This window comes from Hypanus sabinus, chromosome X2 (assembly GCF_030144855.1).
Source record: "Hypanus sabinus isolate sHypSab1 chromosome X2, sHypSab1.hap1, whole genome shotgun sequence".
Lineage (NCBI taxonomy): Eukaryota > Metazoa > Chordata > Chondrichthyes > Myliobatiformes > Dasyatidae > Hypanus > Hypanus sabinus.
In genome coordinates, this window is record NC_082739.1 from 7739359 (window position 1) to 7752141 (window position 12783).

Genomic DNA, 12783 nt, shown 5'->3' on the forward strand with positions numbered 1-12783 from the left:
GCTGAAAGGTTTCATATCCCCTCCGGACTGATGAAAAATGTGCTCAGATCACTGACGGGGATTCATGACCTTGAAAACAAGGTGGCTACCACCCCTTTATTGCCTGCTGTTACCAAGCAACTATGAGTCAGTGCCTTCAGGTTAGCAAGAACCAGCACTTAAGAGGAGTGTAGTTTTAATATAATTTTAAAGACATGAGCTAAAGTACAAAAATCAGTTACATAAATATCTAGTCCAACACAGAAGCCATTCTCCCTTGGTAAACAAAAACCATCAGTTAAGATACGTGAAGAACAGGAGGATCACTAGAGTGAAGGTAGGACTGATCAGGGGTAGAAGAGGAAATATGCACCTGGAGTTGGAGGAGGTAGGAGAGGTCCTTAATGAAGAATTTGCTCCAGTTTTCACCAGTGACAGGGACCTTGATGAATGTGAGGACCACGTTAAACTGGCTGATATGCTTGAACATGTCAATGTTAAGAAAGAGGATGTGCTGGAACTTTTGAAAATCATTAGGATGGTTAAGTCCCTGGGAATGGATGAGGTATACCCAGGTTACTGTGGGAGAGAGGGAAGAAATTGCTGCACCTTTGGCCATGATCTCTGTATTCTAATCGGGCACAGAAGTAACAGAAGATTGGAAAATGACAAATGCTCTTCCTTTGTTCAAGAAATGTAAGAGGGATAGTCCTGGGAATCATAGACCAGTGAGTCTTACATCATTGGTGGGCAAAGTATTGGAGAGAATTCTTAGAGTCAGGATTTATGAGCATTTGGAGAAGCATAGTTTGATTAGGAATAGTCAACATTGCTTTGTGAGAGGCAGGTTGTGCCTTACAAGCCTGATTGAATTCTTTGAGGAGGTGACAAAACAAATTGATGAAGGTAGAGTGGTGGGTGTGGTGTATATGAATTTTAGTAAGGCAGTTGACAAGTTTGTCCATGGTAAGCTCATTCAGGAAGTCAGAAGGCATAGGATCTAAGGAAACCTGGTTGACCCTCAGAAGACAGAGGGTGGTAGTAGATGGAGCATATTCTGGACATCCATGACCAGTGGTGTTCCACAGGGATCTGTTCTGGGACCCCTGCTCTTTGTGATATTTTATAAATGACTTGGATGAGGAAGTGGAAGGGTGAGTTAGTATGTTTGCAGATGACACAAAGTTTAGTGATATTGTATATAGTGTTGAAGGTTGTCATGGGTTACAACAGAACATTGACAGGATACAGAGTTAGGCTAAAAAGGGGTAGATGGAGTTTAATCCAAAAAAGTTCAAGTTGAAGTTTAATTGTCATTCAACCATACACGAATACCCTTGAATACAGCCAAACGGAACAGCATTACTTCCGGGTCAAGGTGCAAGCCATAGTAACAGTCACACACAGCACATAAGACAGCAGTAAAGTACAGCCACACAAAGAAATAGACCAACTCCCTGAGTCCATGAATGTTGCAGCAGTTTGCAGTTGAACACACTACATCGTCTTCTGCTGAGCAAACACTGGGTGGGGGGGGGGGTGGGGAACCAGCACTCTGGTGGACCGGACCAATTCTAACATCTCCCTCCTGGGTGTCTGCGTTAGGGTGAACTGACATACTTTGAAAGGTCAAACTTGAAGGCAGAGCAGAGAGAGGGTTGAAGGCAAGATTCTTAGCAGTGTGCAGGAACAGAACAATCTTGGGGTCCACGTACAGGAATCCCTCAAAGTTGCTGTGTGAGGTGATAGAGTAGTTAAGTGATTATGAGTTCTGGGGGATATGTGCACCAGCTCACTGGGAGCAGTACACCCAACTTCATCAGCAATGCACAGGTGCCTGTTGCAAGAACACTGACTTTAGTCAGCTCTGTGCTTGATACACCCAATGCATTTGTACTTCGATCACCTTCTGCTGGATCTACTGTATGGTCCAACTTCCATCTTCCATAATTTCCACTATCATGCATGATATTTAAAGGTGGAGCATAGTGTAGCAAATTCATTCAGAGGTTACGTTAATTCCCACCACTGTCTGTAAAAGAGTCTGCATAGTCTCCCCGTGATCACATTGATTTTCTTCAGGTGCTCCAGTTTCCTCCATCATTCCAAAGACGTATGGGTCAGGGTTGGTACATAGTGGGCATGCGATGGACTGTGTTGGTCGTTGACGCAAACGATGCATTTCACTGTTTGTTTGGATGTACACGTGACAAATAAAGCCAATCTAATCTAATTTAATCAAAGTACAACAACGACAAGACCACTTTGACCACTTTGGCTATAATGGATATTTCTGTTCTAATTGCTTCTTTCTTGCATAATTTTGTTTATTTTATGTTTTTCTGAATGTTGTGTCTCTAATGTACACACAGACTTGAGCAGGTGATAATGACTTAAAGTCATCATTGCATCAAGATGAGGAGTAGCCTTTGGCTTTGAAATCCTTTGAACATCCCAGCCTATAGAAAACTAGCAGTTATCTGAATGCATCAAAACTTGTTCAGAAATTTGAATCCATTCTCTACTACACGATGACAAGAAAACTGTTTCTAATCAATAAACCCACCACAGATCCAGTGTCAGTGAAGAATGAGGTCATCGCTCCAACATTTCTCTGCATCTTCTTCGCCACAATAGTGTGTTCAGCTCCAAAAACACCCCTGCTGGAATGGAGGCAGTTCACGGGCCAGATAGGAAACTGCTCAAGCTACGTCACCTCCACTCCAAAACAAAGACCAGCATAATCCTGGTCATTGGCTGCAGTACACAGGTTCAGATTCAGGTTCAAGTTTATTTATTACAAGTACTTTGGAACATACAGTGAAATGTGTTGTTTGTGTTAACAACTGACACAACCTGACGATGTGCTGGGGGCAGCCCACAAGTGTCACCACACATTCCAATGGCAACATAGCGTACCCACAAACGTTTGTAGAATGTTTCATGGAACACAACAAAACAACAGCAAAATCTGGGGTTAAGCTCCAAGTCATTGTTGATCCTGAGGCACGGGACCTTATACTAAACATCATACAAAGGTCCTCTACAAACCTGTCCCCCATCCCACAACAGCTCAATGAAGTTCATACTGTGTCTCTGGAGAAAGTGAATCACCTTCCATATCTTGAGATCCACCTCCCTGCCATTACAGACATTGATATCTGCACCTGGAGGCTGCACCATCTCAAGCCAATAAAAAGAACGTTTGAAGGCCAATCTTATGCAGGGCACTGAGCTCAAAGTCTACAGAGCAGCAGAGATCCCCTCAGAGGACCTGGAAGAGCCTGAGGACAGTACCACAGATGCTGCCTCTGCAAAACCCAACTGTACAACAAACAATGCAATACAGGCTTCCCTTCTAGCATCAGGACACATCAGGGCCAGTGGGTGGACCAAATCACTATGTCACCAAAGACTCTAGTAATAATACCGTGGAGAGCATTCTGACTGGTTGCATCACTGTCTGATATGGAGGGTTCAGTGCACAGGATCGGAAAAAGCTGCAGAAGGTTGCAAACTCAGCCAGCTCCATCATGCTCATGAGCCTCCCCAGCATCGAGGCGATGTCTCAAAAAGGCAGCATCCATCATTAAAAACCTTCAACGTCCAGGACATGCCCTCTTCTCATTACTACCATGAAGGAAGAGGTCACTAAAAACACACTCAACATTTCAGGAATAGCTTCTTCCCCCTCCACCATCAGATTTCTGTATGGTGCATGAACCCAGCTCACTTCAGGCTTTCATTTTTTAATATTTCTTATTGTAACTGGTAATTTTTATGTATTGCGCTGTACTGCTGTTACAAATCAACACATTTCACAACATATGTCAGTGATAATAAACCTGATTCGGATTCTCACATCGTTCCTATGCCTGGCTCCAGAAGCAAGCTCTTGACTCGGTGCTCCATCATAGCACCAGGTTCCCAGAAGGAAGGACATTCACAAAGTCAAAAGTAATAATATCCTCCTCAACTCATGGCAATGCCTCACCCAGGGGATGACTTAAAGGTGCACAGTGGCGAAGAGCTGGGTTCAATCCTGGCCTCTGATGCTGCCTGTAGCTAATTTACACCTTCTCCCTGGAACCATGTGGGTTCCCTCAAAATCCCAAAACTGAGCTGATTGGTAGGTTCATGGGCCACTGTGAATTGCCCCTTGTGTGCAGGAGAGGGGTAGCAATGATTTGTATAACAATGAGTGTTTGATGACCTGATTGGACCAAAGGGCCTGTCTCCATGTCTATCTGCATCACCATCTTCTACTGGAATTGCAAGGCATCTGACTGCAAGTCCCTGCAGAGGATTATGAGGACCGCTGAGAGGATCATCAAGGTCCCTCTTCCACCCATCTGAGATATTTATCAGGAGCACTGTGTACACAGGGCCCTTAGCATCGTCAGTGATCCCTCCCATCTGTCCAACAGTCTCTTTGATCCTCTACCATCAGGCAGGAGATACCATAGCATTAGGACAAGGGCTGTGTTAGGATGGAAACAGCTTCTTCCCCCAGGCCGCAAGACAACTGAACTCCCTGCCCACACCCGGATCTCATCATGTACAAAGTGCCAGTGTTACACTGTTTACTTTTTAAACATGTTGTAAATGCACTTTATGCCAAGTGTCAATTTTATTATTTGGCAATTTATTTGTAGTAGTAAATTTGTGTTATATGTTTGAGTTCTATGTACCGTGTTGCACACCCTGGTCTGGAGGAATGTTGATTCATTTCATGATATACATATAAACTTTTGAATGACAATAAACTTGAACTTCAACTTGCCTCTCAATGCCCAAGGGTCAAATTGGAAGTCTGGAAGTCGAGACCTGTTGGCCGAGTCCCGGGTCTGTGAATCTCTGCGAGTTTGTTGGGGTAGTTGAAGGCCTACTGTCTGCCTGTCTGCTTCGGAATCCGGAACGGCTGGATGCTGATGAATATGGAGTGGGGTTAGAGGATTATGTATGTGCATGGGGGAGAGGGAAGAGCTTCTTTTGCAGTTGTTGTCTCCTCTATAGTTCTGCCGAGCATTGTGGGCATACTATGTTAGCACCAGAATATGTGGTGACACTTGCAGGCTGACCCATCACACCCAGGTTTATCATCACTGACATAGGTATGTCGTTAAATTTGTTGCTACGTGGCAGCAGTACAGTGTAATACATAGAAAATGACTATGTTACAAAAATAATATATAAAAAGACAAATAATAAGTGCAAAATAAAAGCAAAATAATGAGGCAATGTTCATGGGTTTATGGACTGTTGAGAAATCTGAGTCAGTAAGAAATTGTTCCTAAAATGTTGAGTTTGTGTCTTTAGACTCCTGTATCTCCCCCCGATGATAGTTCTCAGAAGAGGACATGTCCCAAATGGTAAGGACCCTTCATGATGGATACCACATTCCTGAATGTGGATTCCTCAAAAAGCATCAGCTTTTGAAGATGTCCTCGACAGTGGGGAGAGTTGTGCCCACGGTGGAGCTGGCTGAGTCTGTAACCCTTGCAGCTTTTATTGATCTTGTACGTTGGAGCCACCACAATAGATGTTAACGCAACCGGTCAGAATGCTCTCCATGGTACATCTGTAGAAATTTGCTAGGGTCTTTGGTGGAGTCTCCTCAAACTCCCCATAACTTCTAATCAAAGCACACATCATTAACTCCGCATAAAGCTTCTTATCAAATTCATCCTGGTGAAACCTGAAGCCGGTCATCCCGGCCAATTCCTTTAAAATGAATTCACACTTTTTTTCTCTCTCCCTTTCCATGCAGATTATGAAACGGTTCGGAATGGGGGCCTGATCTTTGCTGTGGCTGCATTTCTTGTGGGGATAGCCATCATCCTGAGTGAGTTCAGAATCCTCACACCCCTAGCTCCAGCCCTGCTCTGAGATTGGAAGTGCAAGTGGCTGTCCGAGAGTCAGTGAAATCACTGACAGCTTGTTGTTGCAACAGGTTTGAATCCAGGATATGTTAGTTGAGATTAAAAGATATTTCCAAGTTACTTACCTAGATCGTTGTGTTTAGCTCTTGCACACTTCCTTGAACACAGACCATTTCTACAAATCTCTCAAAGACCCTTCATACAACACACACTAAACACTACAATGCAGCATTACACGTAAACCCAAATGAAATATTCACATGCCCAGGAATGTTAACAACATTCACACTGATCCCTTAACAGAAGAAAATTGTCAATAAATTATAGTGCTTTCATTTTCTATGACATGTGAGCATTTTTGAGAGACACATTGCTAAATTTGTAGCTGAATGCCTGAGGTAACTCGGGCAGGGAGGGTTTGAATGAACGGGTAATTCAGGTTTGAATGAACAGGTACCCAATCTCCACAAACACTTTTCTCTCTTTCCTGTAGGCAGAAAATTTCGTTGTGGAGGCAAAGCTCACCAGAGGTAATACTGAAAGATTACCTTGCTCCCAGTTCTTAAAAATGGTCACTAATTGCTTGTGTTAACAACTGCTGACAATGTCTTTGTGATGATTCTTTTCAGGCCCCAGAAGGAAGATGAAATCTAGAAGTTGGTATGTGCACTTCCTGAAAAACTTCCTTGCAAATTACACCCAGAAACTTTGTACTTAACCTGCACCTGACCAGAAACATGATGGCAAGCATTATACAATGAACAGTGTTCAACAGAAGATGGAAGCCCTCCAGCTCTCCTGAGCAATAGCCTCTCACAGACAGTGAAACTGAGCACTAATAGATATTCTTAATACACAGAAACCTAGAAATGGACAGGGCCAGAAAAAGCAACATTTGTTTGTCAGTATCTTGGAAACCCCACATCGTTAGTGCCTCTCATACATCAACACGGAATATCTCTTCAAACTCCCTCAAGACTGATGATAGGCTCAGAAGCCCAAAGAATCCTGCAGATGCTGGAAATCCACAAAATGCTGGAGGAACTCCTCAGATCAGGAAGCATCTATGCAAAGGAATAAAGAGTCGATGTTTCAGGCAGTCCTGATGAAGAGTCATGGCTTGAAACATCAACTGTTCATTTCTCCCCATAGATGCTTCAGGACCTGCTGAGTTCCTCCAGCATTTTGTGTGTGTGGTACTGCTGATAGGCTCAGCTCTATTCAGTCCATAGACACTGCAAACTGTAACTCATTACTCTATATGCAAAGCTCAATATAGACACCTTTTAAAAAATATTGTTCTATAAGACCATCTTTGCTTCTATGTTCTGTTTTAATTCAATTGATTCATCCCAGTTCACACTTTGGTTACCCTCCATTGCTCTCTTTCCAATGGGTGGGAGTGTTTCCCAATATGGTGCTCAGAAACATATCCACAATCTTCAAGAGGTTCCTCACTGCCACCTTCCCAAAGGCTAGGGGTAGACAATAATTGTCTTGACGGTGACATCCAGATCCCAAAAAATGAATTTGAAGACATCAATCAACATCAATTCTCATCAATTAACAATCAGTCAACCACCAAGTCATTTCATTTGCTGATCATCTAGAAGTTCATTTATCACAATTACAAATTATAATCAAACTATACATTTATGTAAAAAATGCCTTTCATTTCCTTTTGGAATTATGTAAGATCAGCTTCAGTAATAGCTGAAAGTGTTAAAATTACAGAGGGCACTGCATGCTTTTGAGCTTTAAACTGAGACACCAGTGCAAAGTCTGGGGACTCACTGTCTTCCAGATTCAATTAATGTAAAATTATTCTTTTTTTTTCCAGATACGTTCATTGTGCAAGACAATTGATCCTTAACGCACTTGCAAAACATCTGTAGTAAATGTTATTGTAAGGATGGTTTGTGATGGTCAAATTGTACAGAAAACCCTTATCTGCACCCATCCTATGGTTAGTAGATGTGAGAACCAGCCAGTACTTTCCTGTATCAAGGTGTTAAAAAATCTTCCATTAATATGTGGGAAGGGCAATAAATGATAACCTAAAATTAATGTACAAGGCCTATCCTTGTTATAGAATATAATACACTGTAACACGGTTCAACTTTAAATCTGCATTTTGTTCACTCTACCAAGCCAGCAGAGGCTGGAAAAACTGAAAAAAAAATTTTGGGTATCTAAGATTATAATACTCATTATTAAAACTTCTTGGCAAATTTTATGTGGAAATGAGCGATGGAGCCAACATTAAATATTCCCAACATGGCTGTATCCGACAGAAACAATCCCTGGATATTGTCCCATTAATCACTCACAGGACATTCTGTACGTAACACATAAAGACAAGAGATTCTGTAAGTGCTGGAAATATTTAGGAAAACACTCAAAACAGCATCGATAGAGAGGAATAAACAGTCAACATTTCAGGCCGAGACCCTTCATCAAGACTCACATAGTCCATGCAAAGATTTCTGCACTGTTATACCAAACAAACTCAAGAGTTTAAAGCATAGGCTAGATACAGAGTAAAGATCCATGAGTACTATACCATAGGTTACTCCTTACCAAGTACAACATAGACCAGATATGTCCATTAGACTTGACCATAAGAGCAGAATTAGGCCACTTGGCCCATCGAGTCTGCTCCACCATTATATCATGGCTGATTTATTATCCCTCTCAACCCCATTCTCCTGCCTGCTCCCTGTAACCTTTGACACCTTTACTAACCAAGACCTATCACTGCCACTTTAAATTTACCCAATGGCTTGGCCTCCACAGCCGCCTATAGCAAAGAATTCCATAGATTCACCACTCTCTGGCTAAAGAGATTCTTCTTCATCTCCATTCTAAATGGACGTCCCTCTAGGGCAGGGGTCCCCAACCTTTTTTATGCCATGGACCAATACCATTAAGCAAGGGGTCTGTGGAACCCAGGTTGGGAACCCCTGAACTAGAGTATGAGGCTGGGCCCTCTGGTCCGAGACTCATCCACTATAGAAAACATTCTTTCACATCCACTCTATACAGACCTTTCAATATTCAATATGTTTCAATGAATCATATTTAGTATCACATCTTTGCTTTTATATTCTAGTCATCTCAAAATGAATGTTAACATTGCATTTGTCTTCCTTACCACTGACTCACCCTGTAGATTAATCTTTAGGGAATCCTGCACAAGGACTCCCAAGTCCCTTTGTGCCTCAGATTTTTGTATTTTCTCTCCATTTAGAAAATAGTCAATTCTTTCAATAATTCAGGTAAAGCGCATGAGCATACACTTCCCTATATTATGTTCCATCTGCCACTTCTTTACTCATTCCCCTAATCTGTCTAAGTCCTTCTGCAGACTCCCTGCTTCCTCAGCACTACTTGCCCCTCCACCTATCTTTGTACAATCCACAAACATGGCCACAAAGCTATCAATTCTGTTATCCAAATCATTCACATATAACATAAAAAGAAGTGGTCCCAACAGCAACCCCTGCGGAACACCACTAGTCACTGGCAGCCAACCAGAAAAGGCCCCCTTTTTTCACCGCTTTTTGCTTCCTGCAAGTCAGGCAATCCTCTATCCATGCTAGTACGTTTCCTACAATACCATGGGCTCTTGTCTTGTTAAACGGCCTGTTGTGTGGCACCTTGTCAAAGGCCTTCTGAAAATCCCAGTAAGCAACATCCACTGATCCTCCTTTGTCTATTCTGCCTCAAAGAATTCCAACAGGTTTGTCAGGCAAGATTTCCCTTGAAGGAAACCATGCGGACTTTGGTCTATTTTATTAAGTACCTCAAAATGGATTTCAACATCTTCCCAACCACTGAGTCCAGGCTAACTGGCCTATACTTTCTTTTCTTCTGCCTTCTTAAAGAATGGGGTGACCTTTACAATTTTCCAGTTTTCCAAAACCATGCCAGAATCTAGTGATTCTTGAAAGATCATTACTAATGCCTCCACAGTCTCTTCAGTTACCTCTTTCAGAATCCATCTGGTCCAGGTGATTTACCTACCTTCAGACCTTTCAGCTTCCCAAGCACTTCCTCCTTAGTAATGGCAACTCACTTCTGTCCCCTGACACTCTCGCATTTCTGGCACACTGCTGGTACTACTTGGAGGCCTGTATATAACTCCCATCAGGGTCTTTTTACCCTTGCAGTTTCATGGACTGGCCCTTCTTATAGGGAGAGTTATATAACTCAGCGTGTCTATGGTGACCATCAAAATCCCATTGACCAGCACTTAGTCCATAGCCTCCAATGCAGTGGTGACTCAAATGGTCTTCCAGGTACTTCAAAGTTCATTACTGAAGTATGTATACCACAAACAACCTTGAGATTCACCTTCATCCAGCCAGCCACGAAACAAAGAAACACAACAGAATCCATACAACAAAGACCAACAAACATCCAATGTGTGAAAAAAAAAACTGTGTTCTTGGTTTGAATTCCCCTCTACAAGATAAAATTCTTCCTCAGATCCCCTCCAAACCTTCTTGTCTCAACCCTCTGGCCTCTATGGCCTCTGGTTTTAGATACCTTGTTTCTAATAGCTGCTGAGATAATGCGAGCTTTTCCTCAGCCGCTGGTGCTTATAGAGGGGGTGACCACTAGTTCCTCCAGACAGCCCCATTCGTTTAACCAACAGAATTTTGTGATGTGACACATCTTAACCCATTCCATGCTATGCCATTTTCTGTCAGAAAAACAAAGAAAGAGGAAATAATAAGGAAAATTGCTATCTGATCTCCCCACCCCTTAAGTGATTGAAAACAGCCCAAGAGATAACATCGAGCAAAATGGACTGTCTGTTCTCGACTGTGCAGTCCTGGTCTCCATAAGAACACATCTCGCTCCCCTTCTGGAAAGTGATGCAAGGATTCAGTACAATCCATCTGTCAACAACAACCTTCTCAAGGCCTATCACTCTCTAGCAATAGAGAAACCAGCCAATAGTCAGATTTCTTATGTCTCTTCTCTCGCTTATATCCCTAGACCTCCACAAGGTGCCAGACCAGAATAACCTACCAAAGTCCTGCCACATATAGTTGTAATCTCTTGACAGGCAGCACGTTCACTCTGAATGGGAAGGGTGTGGGCTCAGACTATTGAGCACATTATCCCACCGGACAACCCAGCGCTGAAGTCCTACTTTACAGGTGAGACATCAAACTCGAAGTTCAGCTGCTCCCTCTGGTGGATGAACTGGAGTGAAGTCACAGATTCGCTTCAGTGCCCTGGACAATATTTGTTGGGGTGGGGGGGGGGGGGGGAGAAAGGGTGGAGAGGGGGGAAGGGGGAAAGGAGGGGAAGGGGGAAAGGAGGGGAAGGAGGAATGGAGGGGAAGGAGGAAGAAAGGAGGGGGAACAGGGGAGGGGGAAAGGGGAGGGAGAGGGGAAAGGGTGGAAGGGTAAAGGGGGAAGGGGGAAGGGTAAAGTGGGAAGGAGAGGGGAGGGGAAACGGGGAAGGGGAAAAGGGGGGAAAGGGGGAGGTAAAAGGGGGAAGGGGAAAAGGGGGAGGTAAAAGGGGGAAGGGGAAAGGGGAAGGGGAAGGGGAAAAGGGTGGAAGCTCTCTGCGGTTTATTTCAATCCTGTGCAGTAGCCCCCTCCCGCACTCCATACCAAATGATGCATCCAGTTAGAATGATCTCTGCAGTACATCTGCAGAAATTTGTGAGTACTTTTGGTGACATACTAAATCTCTTCAAACTCCTAATGAAATATACAATAGCTGCTGTCACTCCTTCTTTGTAACTGCATCATTATGGTGGGTCCAGATTCTTTCTACTTCTGATCCCTCTATGAAGACTAGTGTCGTCTTACCCTTCCTCATGTCCACAATCAGTTTTCTTTGGTCTTATGGATGGTAAATGAAAGGTTGATGCTGAAGTGCTTTGAGAGGTTGGTTATGACTAGAATTAACTCCTGTCTCAACAAGGACCTGGACCCAGTGTAATTTGCCTATTGCCACAATAGGTCTGTGGGTGAACATTTTCAAGTTCCTGGTGTCAACATCTCTGATGATCTATCCTGGGCCCAACATATTGATGCAATTACAACAGCAACTATACTTCATAAGGAGTTTGAGGAGATTTCTCACAAACTTTTACAGATATACTGTGGAGAGCATTCTAACTGGTTGCATCACCGTCTGGCGTGGAGAGGCCACTGCACAGGATCAGAAAAAGCTGCAGGGCTCCATCATGGGCACGAGCCTCCCCGGCATCAGTGACACTTTCAAAAGGCGATGCCTCAAAAAGGCAGCATCCGTCGTTATGGTCCACCATTACCGAGGATATGCCCTCTTTTCATTGCTACCATCAAGGGGGTGGTACAGGAGCCTGAAGACACAGACGCAACATTTTCAGGCAAACTTCTTCCCCTTTGCCATCCTATTTCTGCATGGATAATTAACTCCAGGGCACTACTTCACTACTTTTTCCCCTCTTTTTTGTACTACTTGTTTAATTTTATAGATGTATTTCTTGTTGTACCGTAATTTATAGTTGTTTTATTATGTATTGCAATGTACTGCTGCCGTATAAAAATATCTCAGGACAAATGCCAGTGATAATAAACCTGATTCTGATCCCCCCCCCCCCCCCCCACCGCCCATAGACACTGCGGTGACCTGCTGAGTTCCTCTTGTGCCTTTGCGTATATTGCCTCGGAGAAGCAGATTTGCTGTTGGATTTGTCATGGTTTAAACACAGCGGGGGAAAGGGCCATACAGACAAAATCAGAATCAACATTTGAAATGAGATGCAGGATAAACAGGGAGGCGGCTGGAGCCACAGGCGCTTCCCTGAAGTGACAATTCCAGTGGACTCAGACTCAGGATTGGATTTTATTCCCTTTGGGTGAGCTTAATCCTTCTGGGCCTATTCCGTACTGTATCTCAATAAACGCAT

At 43.3% G+C, this 12783-nt stretch overlaps 1 protein-coding gene across 1 annotated transcript in view; it reads left to right on the plus strand.

Annotated features, from left to right (window-relative positions):
• The window catches only part of fxyd6 (FXYD domain containing ion transport regulator 6), a 71313-nt gene extending 63385 nt beyond the window's left edge, over positions 1-7928 (plus strand). Inside the window, exons 10-13 of the mRNA XM_059956746.1 lie at positions 5750-5824; positions 6355-6391; positions 6491-6521; positions 7702-7928. Coding sequence (XP_059812729.1) covers positions 5750-5824; positions 6355-6391; positions 6491-6515 — 137 coding nt within the window. The 3' untranslated portion in view covers positions 6516-6521; positions 7702-7928. The remainder of the gene's footprint in view (positions 1-5749; positions 5825-6354; positions 6392-6490; positions 6522-7701) is intronic.
• Positions 7929-12783: the final 4855 nt, after the last annotated feature.